General features: G+C 44.8%; 2 protein-coding genes across 3 annotated transcripts; both read right to left on the bottom strand.

Annotated features, from left to right (window-relative positions):
• Positions 1-492: 492 nt before the first annotated feature.
• Positions 493-1,179, bottom strand: cldn35 (claudin 35). Its single transcript, XM_030789067.1, has one exon. The coding sequence runs from the start codon at positions 1,177-1,179 to the stop codon at positions 493-495; it is 687 nt and encodes a 228-aa protein (XP_030644927.1).
• A 6,962-nt stretch (positions 1,180-8,141) lies between these two features.
• ago4 (argonaute RISC component 4) lies at positions 8,142-21,795 on the bottom strand. 2 transcript variants are annotated; one of them, XM_030788750.1, is made up of 18 exons: positions 21,777-21,795; positions 18,052-18,223; positions 17,803-17,923; positions 16,871-17,052; positions 16,378-16,514; positions 16,125-16,259; positions 15,833-15,920; positions 15,442-15,589; positions 15,178-15,297; positions 14,466-14,627; positions 12,666-12,799; positions 12,139-12,323; positions 11,739-11,898; positions 9,452-9,767; positions 8,993-9,127; positions 8,667-8,768; positions 8,363-8,562; positions 8,142-8,250 (listed from the first exon to the last, which is right to left on the bottom strand). In XM_030788750.1, the coding sequence occupies exons 1-18, from the start codon at positions 21,793-21,795 to the stop codon at positions 8,142-8,144; spliced, it is 2,625 nt and encodes an 874-aa protein (XP_030644610.1). The 2 variants fall into 2 exon arrangements, with proteins under 2 accessions (XP_030644610.1, XP_030644611.1); XM_030788751.1 differs by having other exon boundaries at positions 14,499-14,627.
• Between the last annotated feature and the right edge of the window lie 138 nt (positions 21,796-21,933).

The raw sequence follows: 21,933 nt of genomic DNA, 5'->3' as shown, positions 1-21,933 counted from the left end.
AAGAAAGACCAAAAAACTAATAAAGATCACAACACACAAAGCTACACATCAGTAAGACTGTGACAAATAGCAATACAGATATTGAGCTATCATAGCGTCTACATCATTGCAAAGTCATTGTTTACTAAAGCACGCACATAAGAGAATGAGCATTTCCTCTCATGTAACATGAAACTAATAGCACAACGGTGCAGTAAACACATACAACCAAACAAATCAGATAAAAATAAATAAAATTGCAATGTTCTCTTTGACAACTTTTTTTTTTTTTCTTAAAGGAAATAAATAGAGGTATATGTTAAGGGTGTCAAAGTGAGGACTGTCAAACAGCAGTCTCTGTCATAGGTTAAAATAAGGCTTGTTCTATCACAACCTCCCTCCAAACAATATTGTTTTTTCTTGTCTTTTCGATGTATTCCCTTACTGTTTATCTCCTCCTTGTCTTCGTGATCACAGCTTTGTCGGTCCTCCTCTTGCCCCTGTTCTTCAAAGTCACACATACTCCTTCAGCGGCAAACTGTTTGTGGTTATTGGTTTGGGCGGCTCCGGGGCCGTGGGTCGGGTATTAGCAAAGCTACGGCCCATGTAGCCCCTTCTGTAGCCCCCTCTCTCCATGTGCGGGCAGGTGCTGCTGAGAACCGCGCCGCTGATCATTAGGATCACCGCCGCCGCCCAGCCCAGGTAGATGGCCTGGCCGAGCTCCCGCTTGTGCTGCAAGGGCACATTAGGGTTGTAGAAGTCCTGTACCACCGTGTTGGCCGTCCACGAGACGGGCACCAGGACGCACAGGCCCGTCAAGATGAAGAGGATGCCCCCGGTCAGAGCGATGCCAGCCTTGGCGCGGCGGTCGTCCCCGGCGCAGGTGGTGCACTTCATTCCGCAGCAGGACACGGTGCAGGAGAGCCATCCCAAAAAGATGGCCAGGCACATGAGGGCGCGGGCGGCCTGGATGTCGGGCGGCAGAGCCAGCATGGAGTCGTAGGTCTTACATTGCATGTGACCCGTGGTCTGGTAGATGCAGTTCATCCAAATGCCCTGCCACACGATTTCGGAAGTGAGGATGTTGCTGCCGATGAAGGCCGTCACCTTCCACTGGGGCAAGGCGGTGACGGCGATAGCCATCACCCACCCGGTGACCGCGCAGGTGAAACTAATCAGCTGCATCCCCGTGTTCACCATGGCTCCGCCCTCCCGGTAGCACAAGCCGAACCACGATTTCGACGGCACTTTGTACGATTCTCGCTGCAGCTGCTTCGCTCGCTGGTTTTTCTTCTCTTCTTATCCTTTCTCTCCTTCGTTGTTCTGACACATCCAAGGTCGTCTTCTCACACATTCATTCAGCGCACTCTCTTTTTTATTTCCCTTTCCTCGAACTTTTGTTTGTTTCTCAGTGTCTCTCTCCTGAACCACCTTCACTTCTCAAAACTCTTCCCTACTTCCCGTTATCTTTCCTTTCTCCAAACTTTTTTTTTTTTTTTCTAAAAACCCAATGTTCTTGTAGATCCAGTCAGTCGTACTTTGCACTCTCTTTCATGCTGTCTCAAAGATCTAACTTGTGCACTTTCTCCTCTGTCTTTTTGTTTGATGAATTATTAAAGAACCGAGAGCAAAGCCGTCATCTGTACCGGTTCAACAGTGCAGGACTGATTGAACTTCAGAAACTGCACCATCAGACTCTGAGCCTCAGAGGGTAAAAGTTTGGTTAGCGGCAACAGCCCGTTCCCCTTGCTGGAAGGCAATAGCCAGGCTTATTGAAAGGACATGTGTCTGTCTTGTTCCCCTGGTTGGGTGTAGACTTACTCAGATGGGGTCAAGAAGATAAAACGTGATACCTCAACACAGAACAGATTCCACTCGAGATGGATTTCTTCCAGGGATTGTCTTGTTCGCCCGTTAAAAAAATCGAAGGAGGCTTGAAATACTAAGAGAAAATTAGTGAGACAAAAAAAAAAAAAAAATCAAAACAAAACAGAAAGCTATGAGATCAGAACAACGGCAGTCAGATAATGCTTAGGCCTTTGTCTGATGTATCCAATTTTTCTTTTCCTCTATGCCCACACTACTCCATTGCTAAACAATGAGTTGGCCATTCACCGGGGGTAGTGTCCGTGGTGTTTTCCGAAAGGGTACAGCCTTTGCTTGTGAAGAAGAAGAGGAGCACAATCAGTCTTTCAAAGTGAGAGCAGCTATTCTGGCCTGGCGGAGAGCTTCATTTAGAGATGCTGGAATATCCGAATGGGCCGTTAAGCCATAGGCCACTCCAGAGCAGACAAAGACACCATGGCTGTTCGTTCTTGTCCGTGTTGAGAAGTCTTGCCTTCTATCTGTTGTCATTCTCCGAACTGCCCTGTCACACAGACAGGTGTGTGTGTGTGCGTGAAGCAGGTCAGTCTCTCCCACCCTGAGACTATAAACAACACTAGTCTAACCTACTCGGGTCCTAGAAAGAGAAGAGTGAGAGAGAGAGTGAGGGAGAGTGAGAGAGCGAGACAGGAGAGGGGGGGTGAGAGAGAGTGTGTGTCTGTAGGTGGATCAATTAACACAAAGACAATCTAGGGGGCCTCTAACAATGGGGCTTAAATGCTCTGCTTCCCGCAACAAGCGCTTTAAAAAAAAAAAAAAGAGGCTTTTGAAAAAAACTGCTTTCACTCGCCTTTTGTCAGTTATCACACTGAAAGAGAGAAAGTCAAAAAAAAAAGAAAGAAAGGAAAAAAAAAAAGAGGAGGACAGAGGCGCATAAGGGTGAATGTTTTTGACTGAGTGCGAGGGGTGGTAGGTGCCCCTAACAACGGCGCCGAAATCCAGAGACGAAAATATTGTTCACATGTCAGTTCTCCATCCTCCTATGTGATTAGGAAATTCATTAATGTTTCCGTGGGGGGAAACGGCTTATTGTTGAATCGTGTAAAGGATACTAGGGCAGAGTTGAGAATGATTTTCCACAGAGGTTGTTGCACAATATTTAGCACTGGTAAAACATTTCAGTACAGTGAGGTGATGAGTAGTGGTAAGGCGTTTCAGTGCAGTGAGGTATTGGAAACGGTATTGAAACAGACTGTTCGTTCGCTTAAATAAAAATGAGTGATCATGATAAATAGATTTGGATTTCTAAGGACTGCGGGGAAATGAAGTTTTTCATTTTTAGTTTTTTGTTCCCTTCCCCTCCTCTTTCTCCCATCTTCTATCTCTGCTCTCGATCACTCGCAAATATCAGTGTCTATGTCGATGAATTAAATATTATGGCTAGAAGATCTTTGGTTCATGTTTCCTTTCTCATGTGGCCCCTTCTGCTTAGCAACAGTGGTCATGACAACAGGACAGGACACAGGAAATGAGAGAGGAGGGGTTGATGTGAGTGGAGGGATACACAAAAGAAAGAGCTGAGAAGAGGCGGAGGAAAGAGTGATAGTCCACAGTATAGAGAGAGAGAGAGAGAGAGAGAGAGAACTCAAGTGTGATTCCTTAATCAGGAACATAATGGCCCAAGAATGTGTTCTATACCATTAGCTATCACAGTACTCTTTCAGCAGCCTATAGGTAGAGACATCAAAATCTGGGTGAAATCTAGTAGTTTGTAGTAGTCGTCAAATGTCTGGAAATGATTCTCATTAACCATGAAATGTGACCTCATTTGCATTCCCATCAACCATGTATAATGGACTACCCTGACCTACACAAAGACAGAGTGTGAACAGTAAAATAATCAGACAGTTTCTGGCTTTACACAGACACCTTCGGGACATTTGTGTATGGTATGCAAATCACTTCATCAAAGGGACTTTAAAAGGGAGCTGGTCGCGATCATGATCCCGTCATCAGTTTTGTCAAGATAACATTTGTTTATTTTGAAGCTGTCTGGTGCACAAGGTCATGTCTAACTGACAGACTGTGGACAAAAATCTGATCTTGGTAAGACAGGATAACCATATTAAAAAAACAAACAAACAAACAAGCAAGTATAAAAAAGGAGCACCTGATTTCTAAATCTACAAGTGTGTCAGATTCACAGCTGTATACCCTATCTTACAGTCAGCTGCTTCTGATGTGGAGAATTGAATATTTACACACTGAACATTCATGTGTGCCCTTTGTGTATACTGCCATCTAGTGACACAAACTGACAGTAGCAATTCTGTCTCCCGACACTGACCCAAACCTAGGTCTCTTAATCTCAATCCCAGGCTTTGATTTGACTGCACATTTCCTTACTGATCCAGCAGAATGACAAATTAAACTTTAACTGACTAATTCCACTGTACAGAGTGCTCACATACATGCATCCCAATGCAGTGATCTAATTGGCATCCTCCCATAGATAAAACCCATACAAATACTGTAAAGACAAGTGTTTGTGTGTGTGTGTGGCAGATAGAAACAGCCTGACAGACAGATAAAAAAAAAAAAAAACACAGCATAACAGGCAGGACACACCAGGGTGTATGATATAGGCATAAAATACCAATTTATTACTTTGCACAATAACACAAATGTTCCCTGCAGGCTAAAAAAAAAAAAGAGAGAGAGAGAGAGAGAGAGAGAGAAAAGGGTTTGAACATGTCATATAGCAATACAGCGACTGATTGGACCTTCTGTTAGGAGAGAGCCCGAGAAGAAGCCCCGGTATGTCTACAGGAGGTCAATAGAAGGGTGGCCCCTCTCTTGCTATTGGACAAGTCCCACAGCTCAGAACACTAGAATAGAACGGCACAAAGCTACAACACCAGTATAGGAACCAAAAAAATTAAATTACAATACACATTTTGTCAAATAACAAATCCATACATATCAAAGAGGAATTTAAAAAACAAAACAAAACAAAAAGAAAAAACGAAAACCAAAAAAGAAAATAAAATCATCATCATGCTCTCTCAAGATTGGGACACAGAAGGACAAAAAAAATGGGTAAAAAGGTTAAAAAGAGGTAATCCTGGTACTGCGGGCCTCTGGAACTCACCCCTACTGGGAGGAAGTGCATGGGAAGGACACCAGGCGGGCACCACAGGACCAGAGAGCCAAGAGTCATGGGGAGCACAAGCAGAGGCAAAGAGTGGTTCGGACCCACCACTCTGTAAAAAAAGGGGGGTAAGAGAGGGGGTGTGGGCGCAGTGAGGCGGGTCTGACTCGACGAGGCCCCTGTATGAAGAAAGTACCTCGTTTGAGCGCGAGCACACGCCGAGACAAGACGCACCACACAAACACACACACACACACACACACACACACACTCTCTCTCTCTCTCTCTCTCTTCCCCCGCCTTCAGCTTGTCTCCCCCAAAAAAGTTGACTGACGTTTGTTATAGAAATTTTAAAATCTGTCAAAAGAGACTGGACAATATTGCTACTGCTAAAACAGTCTCACTAATTCATAGACATTTACAAAAAAAGAGCAATTTTATATTTTTTTTTCCCCTTTCTGTGTCATAATAAATATTCTCTACGAGATTTTTTTTAGGACAATACTCTGGCATGCAGGCGAGCAAAGTCTAAAATTTAAAAGTCTCCACAGAGCTAAAGAGCTAATCCACCGAGTGCACATTCCCACTGATTGATACAAGCAAAAAACAAGTACAGGAAACACAGACGGCAATAAAGATCAGACCAACAGCCATATCAACAAGAAGAATTATAGCTTTTCCCCCCCTCGATCCGTTTGGGTCATATTGCTTTGCAATGGTAATTATGATTTTAAAAAAGAAAAAACTGGAATTATCATCATCTCGTCTTTCTGGGGATCGTTTTAAGACGCCCCAGTAAGGAAGCCAAACTCGCCGGGTCACTGAGGGGAAGATCGATGACATCTGAACATCGCCCTCCCCACCACCTGGCCAAAAAAAGTGTGTCCTGATGCCCCCCCTCCCCCGAGCCCCGGTTTATTGCATGTGATGCTGTGACCTCGCCCCCGACCCCCCCCCCCCCCCCCCAAAAAAATCCAGCGTCCACGCCATCGACAGGCAGGCGCCCAAACTCATTCATAGCAAACCTGCTGCTTAACGGGTGGTTTATTACAAAAGGTTTTTCGCCGAGCTGTCCCCCTGACGAGGCGTGTACGCTGAAGACTTTCTGACCGTCCGAAAAAAAAAAAGAAAAAAAAAAAAAAGGAAAAGAATGAAAGAGAGCGAGGTCGTAAAAAGTGAGATCATGTCTTTAACACCAGGTGCAGTCTGGTTCAGAGGCAGTGCTTACGTTTGTCTCTTAGCAAATGTCTGGTGACCTATTTTTTCATTCTTTAACTACGAAAAAAAAAAAAATTTTAGACTTATATATACCTATATATATATATATATATATATATATATATATATATATATAGGTACACAAATTCAAATACACACGACAGTGATTCAAAACATTTGAAGAGTAAAAAATTCAAATAATTGCCAATGAGCTATACGTCACTAATGTCATCCGCCCCCCGCCCACCCTAAATCAGCACCTCACAAAAAGCCCTGATTGTCACTTGCCTTCCCAAATCCCACTGTTCACACCAGCAGACAGATCTTGCCAGCAAGTGCCACGAGACGAGATGATCTGGGTTAGGGAGAGGGGCGGATAATTAAGTCAACACAAACCACTCCCTCTACCACGAGGATTCGTTGTCAAACATCTCCAATACCAGAAATAAAAATTATAATAATACACCAGGAGCCAAAAGGACAAACCAGAGCACATTGGGGTCCATCACCATGGCCAGACTCTGCTACAAAGTTCAGCTACAAACCAGACTCTCCCTTCCACTGACTCCCTTCCAATACACTGACACCCGGATCACTGTACAACTGTGCTGCCAACGGTCTGATATTCATCATAGTAGTAACAACATTAACAACAACAATAAGAACAACAACAATAAATCTACTCTAACAGTTAAGATAGCCACAAAAAAAGTTTTTTTTATATTAAATTCTTACAAATTTGATTTGAGTCTTTATGTATAAATGCATAACGGTTATGAAGAGCGCCCCCTGTTGCGAGCCTAGTCCTTCTGCACTGGAGCTTTTGACTGGCAGAGACGTGACGAGACAGTGCCAGCAAACAGACTAGTGTCACATCTGAAAGAAAAACCGTGCTATGGCCAAAAAATCCCTCCATCCTGTGACAGCCGCCCATCAAGGAAGTAGCGGGTTCCCCTGATCTTACGACAGGTCGAGTAGCACCTGTGCTAAAGCCCTCACTGTCCAAACCAACTACGCTGGCAACTACACAGGATGGAGCAAGTATACTGTTACTGCTACACATGTCCATCAGCTTATGCAAGCCTGTAAAATCATCTACTGAAATATGTTAATATAGATGTAAATATTTATATAGATTTCTATATATGTGTAAATATAAAAAAAACTGAGGCATTTACAGCAGTTAACTCAGTGATTTCCCTTTACAATTCAGTGGCCTGCCATGAAACACAACAGTATTCACACACACACGCTAACCATACATACACACATACACACACACATATAATCACACACCCACACACACAAGCACTTCTTTGCAAAATGGGAGAAGAGTAATGGGCGTGGAACCCAGGTCACCTCGTTTGTAAAAGACTGAGAGGATCATAAAAAGGAAAACAAAAAAAAGCGAGAGAGAGAGAGAGAGAGAGATAGAGAGATAGAGAGACAGAGAGAGAGAATTAATCATATCATTCTTTAAAAGTTCAAAGCCCTCCCTGTTACATGCAAGCCCCTCCCCCAACCCAAGACATTGTGACAAATTACAGCCAATGGAGGCCTGAGGTAAAAGTAGACAGAGTTCAGCTTAGCAGTGAGAGTCAGAACTGGCCTGACGATCGCTAGTCTGCTCACACTCAGTGTATCTTACAAAAAAAAAAAGAAAGAAAACTGGATAAAGACATTCAAACCGAAAATAAACTCAAAAAATGGCTCAACTTGTTTTTTTGTTTTTGTTTTTTTTCTCGGTGCATTGGAGACCTGTAATCTCTCAGTGCAGGATTGCTGGTAGAGGGCGATTCTACTGGGACCAGCCGACTCGACTGGACAGACGGCTGGTCCACTGGCTTCAGAACCGCTTTGGTGCAGATACAGACGCGAGAGAAGAATTAGAGAGAGTTAGACAGAGATTTAGAGAGAGCGCCAGAGGAGAGGGGGAGGAGCGTAAAAGTGCGTCTCCTGCTGGTAGGATTCAGGCGAAGTACATTGTGTGCTGGGTGTCATAGTGAATCTGGACGGCCTTGGCCAGGGCCTGGGGGTCACGACCGTTACTCTGACCCGACACATGGCTGCCCTCCGCACTGAAAGACAGGGAGAGAAACAGAGAGAGAGAGAGAAAGAACAATTAACACCTTCAGCTACCGAAGCGGTTCATTTGTTAACAGGGTTTCGCTCGGTGTCTCCACGGCTTACCTGTCGTGGTCTTTGTCCACCAGGTGGTAGCGGGCGCGGAAGGCCACGAGCCGGGCGTAGTAGGCTGGTGCGGGGATGGAGACGGAGCGGGTGCAGCGCACATAAGTGTGGCACAGCTGGTAGGTGAGCAGCTGCAACTCGTCCGCCGTGAAACAGTTGTCGTCCCACAAGACGTGGTAGTGTGAAGGACGACTGGTGCCCTGCGGGAGGAACAGAAGCATGGTTTTAAGATGGATGTACTAACTCACAGGATACTGGATGGATGGATGGATGGATGGACGGATGAGGTGGGCCTGAGACTCACTTGGATGCCAGCGTGGCTACACAGGTAGAAGTCAAACTCAGACGGATGTGTGATGGTGCTGTCCACGGTGGTGCCCGCTGGGACGTTGCCACTCTTCCCAACCTGCAACGGTGCAGCAGAGGAAAGAATGAGAATCACAGACCTTGTTTCCAGAACATAAACAACTGACAATAGTTTCATCTCCCTGTCTGGGGTTATGGTGCTGTCTACAAAAAAAGATTTTACCTTCTTTAACAGGTTTTTAAGTGGGACATTACAGTAGAGAGTCCTCAGTGTGAAAACATTGTGTGTCTGTATAAAGTGTTAATGGGTTCAGTAGAAATCACCCTCTCGGCCTTGTCTGAGCAGAAGAGTCGAGTGTGGTGGCGCTTCTGCACAACGATGTAGGTGATTCCTGGCCTGTAATCCTCCTCCAGACTGATACAAGCCTTCCTGATCGCTATCAGCTCAGGCCATGCCACCTACAGACAGACAGACAGAGAGAGAGGGAGATCTAATTAAAGGGCTACATTTTATGACTGTTTTACTTAACAGATTGCAAGACCTTGCCGGGTAAATTGAATCTCTTGTCCATTAACTGACTGTTAAACATCGTTCCAGTTCAAACGCTGCACACATACGAAACATCCGACAAACATTTAGATTCATACTGATTTTTACGTTCAGTGTATAGCTCCACGTTACCGACATTCATAAAATTAAATCAGAACTAGAGACTAAATTCAATCAATATGAAATTAACTCTCAAAGCTACTCTTAGCATCCTTAACCCCTGCTCTGTTCACCTGTTTCATCTGGCCCTCAGACACTCCTCCGCGGTAGTAGATGATCCGCGTGGGCTTGAATCGCGTGGACTTGTAGAACTGGATGAGAAGTTCGCGCACCATGTTGGTGAGGTCCTGGATCACCTCCTGACTGTACAGCTGCTCCTGGGACAGATCCTGCCGTGAGGTCTGGACCCGCACTGTGGCACAGTAACGGCTGGGGTGCCCATCCATGCTACCCACCACCGCCGCGATAGAGGGCTTTTTACCGTCTCCTGCAGGGGGGTGCGTGACGTCAGCTCCCAGAAAGATGACAGGCTGCTGGAACACAGAGGGTCTAAGCAGAGAAGGAGAGAGAGAGAGAGAGAAAGAAACATAAGGATTTCACTGATCACATGGCATAGAAGTTCAGTCTTTCACATACTAAGTCGTATTTTAGTCAGTACAGTCATAGGCTGAGCTTCACTGATGGGTCCCTAAGAATCAGGCCGCTCCCCTAGCATTTGTCTGACGACAGGCTGGTGTCTGCCTGCAAGCAACGCAGTTATGTATAACCTTCCTTTTCCTAAAATAATATTGTTTCCTGTTGCTAGGAAACCACGGGTAATTGCCAAAATTATGAAAATACTCGAATACGATGTGCCGTGCCCTGCCTTTCTGAGCTAACAGTAGCGTTTCTTTAATGAGAAAAGTCCTGATATTTTTCAACCGGTCTGCAAAGAGATTTAATACAGCAATTACATTTTCTTTCACCCACAAAACATGGCACACTCCTGCAGTTTTTTTTTTTTTTTCTTAACACATTCATTTCACAATGTCACCGATGCCACCTAACTCCACCTAATGGTTGAGTTCAAACTTCATAGTGGTTCATTTTAAACTGCGTTAACGTGACAACTGACAGCCCTCAGCTTCACCTGCACAAGTTTCAGTCATTAAGTAAAAAAAAAACGGCTGACTCAGCCACGCTCTAGCCAGGTTTCTGCCAAGTTCTAATGTCAATGGAGACACTCCAAAACAGTGGCAACAAAGCTGTCGTACAAAAAGGGGGTCATGCATACAGTTAAATGCAAAAAAAAAAAAAAAATTTGCTGGGTACGCCCAGGTGCCCATTGTTTTAGTTAGCATGACTTGAGAGAGAGAGAGAGATCCTAGTGACATTAGAGGAGGACTGACTGATGGGACGTGTTTGGCTGGAGCTTTAGTGCTTTGTTTCACATGGAATGGGGGTTAAGGTGGATTCCACCATCAGCTCAGGTCAAGTGCAGTCAAAAGTAAACAATCTTTGATTACTCAGTGCCCCCGTGGCAGTCATGCACTGAGTGAGGATGCAGGGCAAAACAGACAGACAGCTCTAAAGGATGAAACGCAAAAGATAAATATAGCGCATGTCCAAGCAGATTCATAAAAGTGTTTTTCCGTTGATAATGTTCTGCCATGGTAACAACAATCAAATTTTTAAAAAAAAAACCCACACAAATAAAAACAACAAACAAACAAACAAAAAAAAAAACGTGCTCTCAAAAAATCGATTCTTTTTTTCCCACGCCCAGTCTTTTCATTTAGCTCTCCGAACGGCAGGTCCTGTCACACACCTGTTAAACTCACTACACCAGATTCACCGGCACCAATCAGCATACACGCAAGCGTCAAGAAATCGTCACGGTAACTCACCACATGAACTTAATTTACAATGACAAACGCAAGAGCAGAGTTCTACCGCTGTGTAATTCTTATGCCATCTTAAGCATTCAATTTGGCCAGAGTCAAATTAAACGCTTTTGTCTTTAGTCACTAGACATCAACCCAACTGAACAATCTGGAACTGCAAATGAGACAGTGTTTTTCTCCCCCAGTAACAGAACCCAACACTAAGCAGTTTCTTGTGGAAGGAGGGCGTCACTTCCCTCCAGTTGAGTTCTTAGTCGCTACTGATTTTTCTGGGACCAGCTCTACGGAGGCATTTTATGTTGTTATGTTCATGTTGATGTTTCCAGTGGTTCACCAGTTCCCTGTTGTTTTTTCATATCACGTAGTCTGTGCGGCTATTCATCCGCTGATATTTCTTTGGGACACATTCAAGTCTGAGTGTGGGAATGTTTCAGGAACCTACACATTTCCTCTACTAGTAAAAAGCCCTGGCCCAGCGCCTGAATTTTTCTCTTTTCTCCCTTATTATGTACATGTTTTTACTCCGTTTGTCTAAGGCACCAAGGAGAACACTGCAAGTCCCCCATAAACTGACGCCTCTCAGCCAACTAACAATGTTTAAACGGTCTACACGAGACGGCTCATTAACCGCTCTCACCTCTGATGGGGGACCAGTACGTTGTTGATGCCGCCCAGTTTGGCATTGATCTTCAGGCAGAGGTTGGAGAGGGTCTGTGGAGAGGTCTTTACCACGTTCTTCACCTGAACACACTGAGTGGCCATGCCCAGGAGTGTGTCGCCTACTCGCTTCACCTCCGCTGGTGTGGGAGAGGAGACAAACACGGTCAGAGGTTCCAAACACCACCGTTTATAATTCTGTATATCACTGCCAGTGGTCGCTCAGATCATAACGACTAAAGACAAGCATATCCCAAATAACAGAGTGACTGGGGACTGATTAACCTGGAGTCACGACAGGTTATGGATTCGAACTGACAAAGTCCAGAAATGGAGAACACCCAGGCCTGGAGGGGTCTTTGGGCACTGAGAATGTTTACCATAGACGGGCGTTTTGCCCGGCAGGATGACCACGATGAGCTGCAGTCCAACGTAAGACATCTTGAGGTGTTTGAACATGGGCTCCACGCTGTCCGCTCCCTGGGCGTACTTGCAGAAGCATGGCTGGCCCTGGATCGGCATCCCAGCATCTTTGGAGATCTTCCTCAGCTGGTCTGTGAAGCTCCTGCCAAACAGTTGGTCAGCAAATCTGTCACCGAGCGATTTTCTCTGCCACGTGAAATCATTTTAACTATACGGGTCCGATACGACATTGAGTCTCAGCGAATACAGATGAAGTTCATCAAACTAAGAGACATTAAAATGGGGTGTGTGAGAAGCGATAAGAGGAGAAGTTAACAAAAGATCATGACAAACAATAGGTGTGACAGGCAGAGAAGAGGAAAATAGACAGTTTCGGAGGACAAAGGGCCAGGAAGAGATTCAAAGGGTGGGAGAGAAAGTTTGAGCGAGAGGATGAGAGAAGAGACACAGGAAGCCGAGACAATCGGTGCTGGCCGCCACTCACTTGAGCAAATCCTCTCGGCACTGCTTCTGAGGGGCGAAGCAGGCGACGGCCCACACCTTGATCTCGATGCCAGCGTAAAACTGCTTCCCCCTCATGTCCCAGACACCCTGGTTGGGCGTGGCCACGGTCTTGTTCTGAGAAGAGAGTCCCTACACTCTTAGTGAAACCCCCAGCCTCACCGCTGATTACACACAATACCCAACCCCTCCCCCCTCAAAAAGCCACCATCACAGACTCCCCACACTACCCAAACATCCCCCCCCCCAACCCAACCCTCCTTCACAACCTCACCACTGACAACACACACTACCCACCCGCCCCCCCCAAAAAACCCACCGTCACGGCCTCACCGCTGACTAATTAAATCACATACCGCCCCCCAAAAACACTGTTACAACCTCACCGCTGCCTACACACGCTAGCCTTACACGCCCCCCCCCCCCCCCCCCCCCCCCCGCAAAAAAACAACCGTCACAGACTCCCCTCACTACCCAATGCCCCCCCCAACCCTCCATCACAGCCTCAACACTGACAACACATATTACACAACCCCCCCCAACCCTCCATCACAGCTTCACCACTGACTACACACACTACCCAAACATCCCCACCCACTGTCACAAGAGACCTATGCAATGTCACAAACATTAGAAAATGCTGATATTGCAGTTGGCTATTAAATAAAATCACTGGCTGAAATCAAGTGCATGGTAACTTCCAGTTAAAGAAAAAGAGGTGATTAGCAGTTCTGGAGAGTTTTGAAAACACAAGCACCTAATCAGTTCATTCATATTAGGTGAGACAACCTCCAGTGTTCAGGGCTTGGATTTATTTTTTTTTAAGTTTTGCCTTTGAAACAAAAAAAACAAAAAAAAAAACCCAAAACATTTCAGGACTTTATTAGCCCCATACACTTTTGATGTATAAATGTCAAAAACAATTTGGAAATAAAAAGCAGCACCTGAGAACTGGAGAGTTTGATTATCTTCTAAAAGTCTCTAGACATTAATTGAAACATCATTGAACCGCTAGTACAAGCAGGTGATAATGCGAGTAAAGCTTTGATTACTGAAGTCGCCTCTCGTCACATTAAAAAGAAGTTTTAAATATTTAATTATTCAAGGAGTAAGAAATTGCAAGTGTGGGCAGCGACAGAATCCAATCAAAACAATCACCCTGTGGAGTTACAAAACACAGAGAGAGTTGCTTTTCTGTTCACATAAAGCATTGTTTTTTTAGTGTTAGCCAGATCACAAATAAGAGAAAAGAGTTTGTGATGAAACCATAGCTGGACATGCCTTGTTTTTGCAAAAAGAGAAGCAACTCATCAGACTCTCCCAAAGAATTTTTTTCATTCATTCAGAAGACGAGCATAAGACTCCATTGGCCAATCGGCTCAGCCCCAGTCTGGGCTGTTCCGGGCAAGTTAAGGCAAATTCTCTAAGTCATTCAGACAAGATAACGAATCACTTTTGCTCTCGTGAACTGTGAACGCTTGTAGACATAGCACTGTACAGAAAAACAAAATCAATGGCCGTGACTACACGACGAAATCAAGACTTAAATTTGACGTAAGAGCAAATGAAGACCTGGGCTATGCAAAAGCTATACAATTATTTCAAAATGCAAATAAAAAAAAAAAAAAAAGAAGAGAGAAAAAGGCATTTTGAGCAATAGGATACCTGGAGTCTGATAATCGTCCCATTTGGTTAGTCCATTCCACCTTCCATCTCTCTCTCTCTCTCACACACCAGCCCTCTGCCCACCCTTACTCACCCTGCCCAGTGCCCCAGTACTCACCCTGCCACAGTCCCTCCCAGTGTCTGTACTCACCCGGCCCCCATACTGCAGCATGGGCGCTGGGAGGACCCGCCCAGTCACCTCTGTCATGTCATTGTGGACGACGATGCCAAACTCTTTCAGGTAGGGGTCGGGCCCGCCTACCATGCTGTTGCTTTTGACCTGGGCCAGACGGATTTGGGCACAGAGACAAGGTTTAAAGTGGTGAAAAACACTTGAGGGACAATTATCGGTTTCACTCAAAAAAAAAAAAAAAAAAAAAGCTGAGGCATTTTCAGAGTGGAGGACTGTTCTAGCCCTCAACCCTACAGTTGAGTAAGCAAATGACTGGAGTGGCTGTTCCTAAGCAACTAGCACCTCGGCGATCAAATCTTGTCTTTGAATACAATGAGCCACCCCTCTCGATTAAGGCTCCACAATAACCTGGGATGTGTTACACTTCAGCGCTGACGTCATTTAGAGCTTTAGGAGACTTTCTCGCCACTCGATTGTGAATGGGGGGGGGGGGAAACACAGAATTAACGTTTTGTAAGAGTTTCCACTGGCAAAACTCCTTTCATTCTTCTCTCTCACTCTGTCCATTGACCAGAGTGGATTTTTAGCACACATAGTACTCTGAAATGCCACTTTGTACCGAAGCTTCAATTTAATTCAATTTTTTTATTTATTTTAATTTGTTTATCTGCGGCTCCGGGCCAAAGGACGTACTCACCAGCCTGCTGATCTCCTCCTGACGGTCTGGAGCAGAGCGGGCTGTGGCTTTGATCATGGTGGAGGTTTGATTATCTGTGAGTTTCTTTATACAACGCTGTCCTGCCACAATGTTACAGACCTGTGTGTAAAGGGACAAAAGAGAGAGAGAGCAACACAGGATCAACAGGCTGAACGCCCACGATGAAGGTTCCAGGTGAAGACGTCTGAAGTTGAAGGTCTCTTGAGTAACATCGCCAACAGCAGACAGAACTTGACTGCTCACCTCCAGGGGTAGATAGGTGTGCTTCTGTTCCTGTCCCACCTGTAGGCAGGGCAGATGGGGGTATTTGAGCTGAAGACTGTACTTTTGTTTAAAATACTGGGCAACGGTGCACTCCATGGCTTGTCCATTCTCTAGCTGCAAAGGGAACCTGCAAAAATGTGGAAATTCGAGAAGTGAACGCGCACATTAGAGAAAATGCGTCGCCAGTATTATAAACACTATAATAACTTAATGTCACTTAAACCTTATAACGTATACACTTAAATTTGTCTTTAAGTTGCTGAAAATTTGGAGGGACCTTTACAAATACAGACAAGAGCTCCAACATGGAGACTAGAAGAGAAAAGAAAAAAAAAAAAAAAAAGGCTGAAGAGAACATGAATATGCTGACGTTTGGTGGCTAGCAGGCCGACGTGTGACATTGCACACACGGTACTTCCTCTTCATTTGACCACAGTGTGTGACCTCCACTTTCAGCCCTGCCAACACACACACACACACACACACACACACACACAAACACACACATATGTATAGTGCCACTTTCAAAACACCAGAGACGTTGCATAGCTCAGAGCAGAAACTGGAAACCACCTCGTTGAGTTAACAGATATTTTTTATCTTATTTCATACAGTTTGTTTTTTTGTTTTTTTTTCTTTTTTTCTTGACCCTCCCTACTCACCGCGGATTTCCTTGGTGAATTTGACGCGCTGCGAGTCTGTGAGGGGCTTGGTTTGTTCGTTGATGTTTTGGATGTCAAGAACTTCGCACATGAACTCAATCACAGGTTGGGCGCGGTAGAAAGCAGTGGCTGAAACTGCGGGACGAGAACGCACAGCTCGAATTATTTCTGATACAACGCACAGAGAACATTAACATAAGTGAAAAGAAGTGAGACTTAGGGAGAACTTGAGTTCTGAGGGACGATGTTCTACCATCAATGTTGAGCATCATGTTCCACATGGCTGGACGGACTGACTGATGGAACCCAAACCACACCTCCCTCCCTCCTCCTAAGGGGTGATAGTAACCCTCTGGAGGGGAGAAGAAAGAGCGACCAACCGGGGTGTACCTGTATCAGAGAGACACCAAGTGATTAACCCCTGACACTGCCCCATGGTCCTTCAACAAGGTTTTCAACCAATAAGAAACAGTTAAAAAGTGAATAATCCTTTGCATTCCAAAGGGTCTCAGAAAACATTTCACTGCTTTTTTAACAAGCAACAACTAATCATGCTTGCTTAACTTATATTTTCAAGAAGAAATCAGGTCACTGACAGAGGAAATCAGTGGGAATTTCTGCTACATAAATCCAAACCACAGCACTGAACTCTTCCAAGTTAGTGAACTCAATGGAACTTTTCCATTAAAATCTGCAACAGCTGTACTCCTGTTAGCATTTGTTTTAAGTGTGAGGCTGATGTGTACCTCATGGATGGCAGGTGTCGGGTGATAACGTCCAGCGCCTGTACAGAGTCTTCGGGGACTTCGTTCAGGTGACCAGACAGAGCCTCCAGGAGCATCTGCAGGCTGACCACGGACACCCACTGCAGAGACACCTTAAAGGTCTGATCCTTCCCCTCCCCTGGCAGCGTCACCTCCAGATCCACCTAAATGCAAAGCCAACAACACAGACCTCGTAAATGGAGACAGACACTCTGTCCGAAATCACTCTCTACTCACTATGTGCTGTCCGAATGTGTAGGGAGAATTGTTATACCCTACATACTGCACTCAAAGTATGCATTGTGGAAAGTAGGGCACAACCGATGTACCCTACATCGATCAACCTAGACCATCATGCATTGCAGTCTGTCTCATGAAAACAGGCAAGTCTTTACAGACCAATCAGATCCAGAGGTTCTGGCATTTGTTCATGCGACAGAGATAATAATTACAAATATCTGGCACATCATTATGTTGCAGCACAACATCCAAATAGTGTCCAAAATGTATCAGCAGCTGTCTGCCCTTATCCCCTAGTGAGTGTTCTATGTACCAAACACTATATTGCGAGTAGAGAGTAGTGAATGTGTGAATGATTTCGGACACAGCGAGAGAGTTCGCAACTCATACATGGAGCACTGAATGTGCAGTAAGAGTAAAAACGCATATTCTCTTACTCAAAGGTAGGTACTGAGGAAAGCATAAACTTGGATTGTCTAGCCTTGGAAGAAGTCAATGGAGTTACAAAGCTTATAGAACAGTAAAGATCCCCTGATAAGTCAGTTATAATGATATTCTGAATCGGGAAAGGGATGAGCTCTGACTTGAAAACCAATTTTGGTGGATGCACATCTGAGAGAGGTAGATCTAGGCAAACGTTTTAACCCGAAAACCCAGGAAGAGGTTTCTCTTACCCTGTCTCTCCCGATGGGCAGGGGGTGAGCCGTGTACATGTTCCTCTTGCCATCATAACCAGGCTGCCGGTCCCCAAAAATCTGCATCTTGAAATGTCTCACCATGGTGTCCACAACCTCTCTGTGGGTCACAGGGAGAAAGAGAGAGAGAGCTGCTAGGATCCAAGTTTCATCACCACCACCAACAAAGAAAACTCCCTTTCAATCTTTGTTCCTCTTCACCGACCCTAGTGATGAAAGTTCACGTACCTGTTCACCCTGCGAGGTCGCTTCTCCGGCTTGATCTCGATATCATAATGGTAGACATCGATCTTGGGGATCTGCACTTGGAAGTGATTGGCCAGTAGCCGAATCGGCTTCCCCACGGTGCCCAGGCCGGGCCGACGTGGCGGCTGGAAGAGGGAGGTAGGGGCAGGCGGGCCTAGAGGGCACAAACACTCGTTTTTTACTCACCGCTAAGGATGACATCCTAATTACTTCTTTTCTTATCTCTTCTACCAAAAACATCTCAATGGAGAAACCCTATACGTTCATGGACGACACAACACTGCGACATGCAACATCAATGGCCTTGACCTTTGGCCCAGTGACAGAAAGAAAAAGCTGACAAAACGGCCAACAATAACCACTAATTATCAGCATCCAGAAGCCCCTCACGGACCCCTTGACCCCAAACACCGCCCACAAGCCACCCAGACAATGGGTAATGTGTCCGAGACGGACACGGGCAGGAGCCATATGGGGGGGGGGGGGGGGGGGGCTACCAAAGACTGGGATGACGCCCACAAATCAAACGACAAAGCTTTACATACATCTACAGCCGCAGACACACTTACAGTTTCTCCGATCAATCGTTTAACGAGCGCTGGAAGGCACCGCTCCTTCCCATACAATTACAGAAAAAAAAAATGGTTGCACAAAATTTGGAGAGAGAGAGAAGCATTTATTAAGTGAATAATATAATACACCTTTGTAAGCATCTTTAGACTAAGACTCTGACCAATTTGTACTCTGGAAGACGGAAGGTCTCTGTTAGCAGGTCCAAGGGTAGCAGCAAACCGAGTCCACATTAAGAGCAACAGCTACCCTTTTTGTAAAGGACATACAGAGCATGGAATGGGGGGGGGGGCTACGTGTAGGGGCACATTATAGGATTCTGCCAAGGAGGGGGGGTTGTTGTTCTGCTATTGTTAACCGACAAGTGGCTTGCAGGGGTCCGTCCATGCACTGACACGCTCCAGTTAGCAAATGAAGCGTGAGGGAGACAAACAGGAATCCATCCTACCCTGGTCCCGCTCATTTTCCTAAACCATACCATCTCTCCGCCATTATCTCTTCACGTCCCCCCCACGGAGGCTCCCCGAAACACAAACAAGTTTCAGCAGAACCATACCGGCGTAGCAGAGACGGGGGAAGGAAAAAAAAGAAAGAAAAAAAAGAAAAAAGAAACGGCGTAACACTCTAAGGCCGTCCATATTCACCACGCCGCGGACGCTAAATATAGGCTCCCCAGCTGCCGCTCCAGACACTGAGATGGGCTGTCACCATGCCTGGACTCCCAGCCTCTGTCCAAAATCAGCCAGGTCTGGTTCAATCGTGTCAAACTCAGAAGCCAGGGTTTCCCTGTTGCATTCGTACTGGTCTAAACGCAAGGATAGGCAAAATTGTAACCTGACTCATTCGAACGGTTGTGTTCGTGACATGTGCTAGTGACCAAAATACAGACCGATAAATGTCAGATAATTGTCTGAAATAACGTTTTTGTAAGGCATTTGTTTGTGTTATGTACAATTGTTATGGACAGTTCCATTGCACTTCATCATAAAATGAAGGGTTCCCCATTTGTGGGCATCCCAACAGATGACGGACATAAAGAATCAAAACTGAGTTCAATCACGCTGTTTTAAAAAAAAAAAAAAAAAAAAGCGCACTCACAGAAAAACAATTTCCTTTATTGTCAGATTTTTATTTTTTTTTTAAACAAAGTTCCAAGCAAATGTCCATGGTTTGACTTCCTGTCTTATCTCAGGGAGGTTGCTAGATGACCATGCTATGTAGGGGATGTTAGTACAGTTACAGCATACTAATAGCCTGACAGGCTTAGATTAAGGAGGTGATGGACTAAGCAACGACTCAGGAATGACATTGAGCACGTTTACATGGAGTCACCAGCAAATCACCTGGATTATTGTGTGGTCAACAGAGATGACCAGCAGGAATATCCTACGCTGCTGAAAAGTAATGGGTGAACAAAGGAATTTCTCAATATTGAGGAATGGCCATAGTTTCTGAGGACAACCACTGGCATCCAGTTTTTAGTGGGATATACTTATTGATTGAGATAGTAGTAAATGAGATGAATGTGTATATTTTCAGTTGTTCCACACCTAGGCTCTGTTCATTCAAACATACTTTAGAAGTGGCGCTTTCACTCCATTAAAATTTACATTCACATTAAAAACAAGTTATTTTAAGTATGCAATTTTTTTTTATTCATTTTAAGCTTGAACCTATATTGCTATACTGGCAAAAAACTTTAAATAAAACTACTTCACGGTTAAAATACAGCTACTTAAAACATAATGTTAATTATCAATTAACAAACCATCACAGTTTACTGAGCCCAAATATAAACCTTTGGCAAGACTAGCTTCGGTTTTAATGGGAAAACTTGTGAATTTTCTTATCAACTAGGGTGAAGAAAGAGTGTCATAAACATTATAAACTGCCTTACGTTTACTTTATCTCGTTATTTTTTTGTTGTTGTTGTCGATTTTTTTTTCGACTGAAGTACTTTAACAGTTGAAATACTGCAAAAAACGAGTCAAAAATCGTTCTTTGTTTAAAATATCTTGCCGCCGTTTCATACGCTTCGAATTCAGATGCACTCTGCAGCCCCACAAAACAGATGGAAAAGTAAAATTAATCAGTTCAATAAGAAGTCAATATCCGGAAACATAAGGGTGCGTTGTTTTCAAAAGCCTTTATACAAGAGGCGCTGCTCTTAACTATGGACTATGCAAGCCCAAAACGACATCCTGGCGTGCTGTCACTGACACAATAAACCGATTTAAAATTAAAACCTACCGCGATAACCAAAATACAAGTATGGGCTTTAAGGCAAAAACATAGGCAAAATATAACAAAAGGTGAGAATAACGTCATTTCATTACGTGTTGCTGGCATACAGAAACTACAGGCTGGATGATTTCATTGATAAACTCGATTGGCGGGTATTGTTCGCGTGTGTGTACAGGTCACGTCTTCGTCGATAACCGATGACAGAGGCGTGTGAAGTCCTGTCAAACGTTATTTGTTCGCACGGTCAAGGTGGTTTCGCTACAAATGCACGTAAAGTTGATCAGATAAATGATGCCACACCGCGGGCGGTTACACAAAGCATCTTCATAACGACCACATATCTATCGTTAATTCCATGCTGTACGTGAGTTTTCTCATTCTGCATTTCATAACCAGAACCATCTCGTGTTCGCGCTCTCTAAATTAACAACAACAAGAAACTATGGAAAACATAACGGTTTTTTTCACATTTCTCGAAGTATCTCGACCTTCAGATGAAAACACATCGAAAATGATAGGAAGCGTCTATGTAAGCACACGACACGGAAGAGAGGTCTTGGTTAAATCCCCCACCACACAATGCCGTAGCCACTGCCTTCCGCACCAGCTAACTACCTGCTGCATAGGGAGACAGCAAACAATTTGGACAAACCAAAGAATCGAACATACATCCGGTGACTTTGCCGTAATGTGTCAATTATATTAAACATTTACTCAAACCAAAATCGTGATGACTGTATAACGTTTTACAACCAAGCGGAGTTCGAAACAAACAACCTCGTTTGTTTTCGTTTTCGCCGTCGAGGCCTATCCAGCAACATCCCCGGCCCCCAGTGAGGCAGTGCGTTCCTACGTACTTGACTGTCAGTGGGCCTTCAATTTTCACTACTTACCGGGTCCGAGCGCTTCCATGGCCGAGGGCTCTCTCTCCGTCTCTGTCCCGGCCTGGCGGCTCCGTACCGACACTGAAATTGGGGGCGGTATCTCGAAGCTTAAGGTGGCTAAATTAAGAAATGGAAAGATGCGTAGCTGCCCAGGGATCTTCGAGGG

This window comes from Chanos chanos, chromosome 12 (assembly GCF_902362185.1).
Source record: "Chanos chanos chromosome 12, fChaCha1.1, whole genome shotgun sequence".
Classification (NCBI taxonomy): domain Eukaryota; kingdom Metazoa; phylum Chordata; class Actinopteri; order Gonorynchiformes; family Chanidae; genus Chanos; species Chanos chanos.
This window is presented reverse-complemented; position numbering and strand designations above follow the sequence as displayed.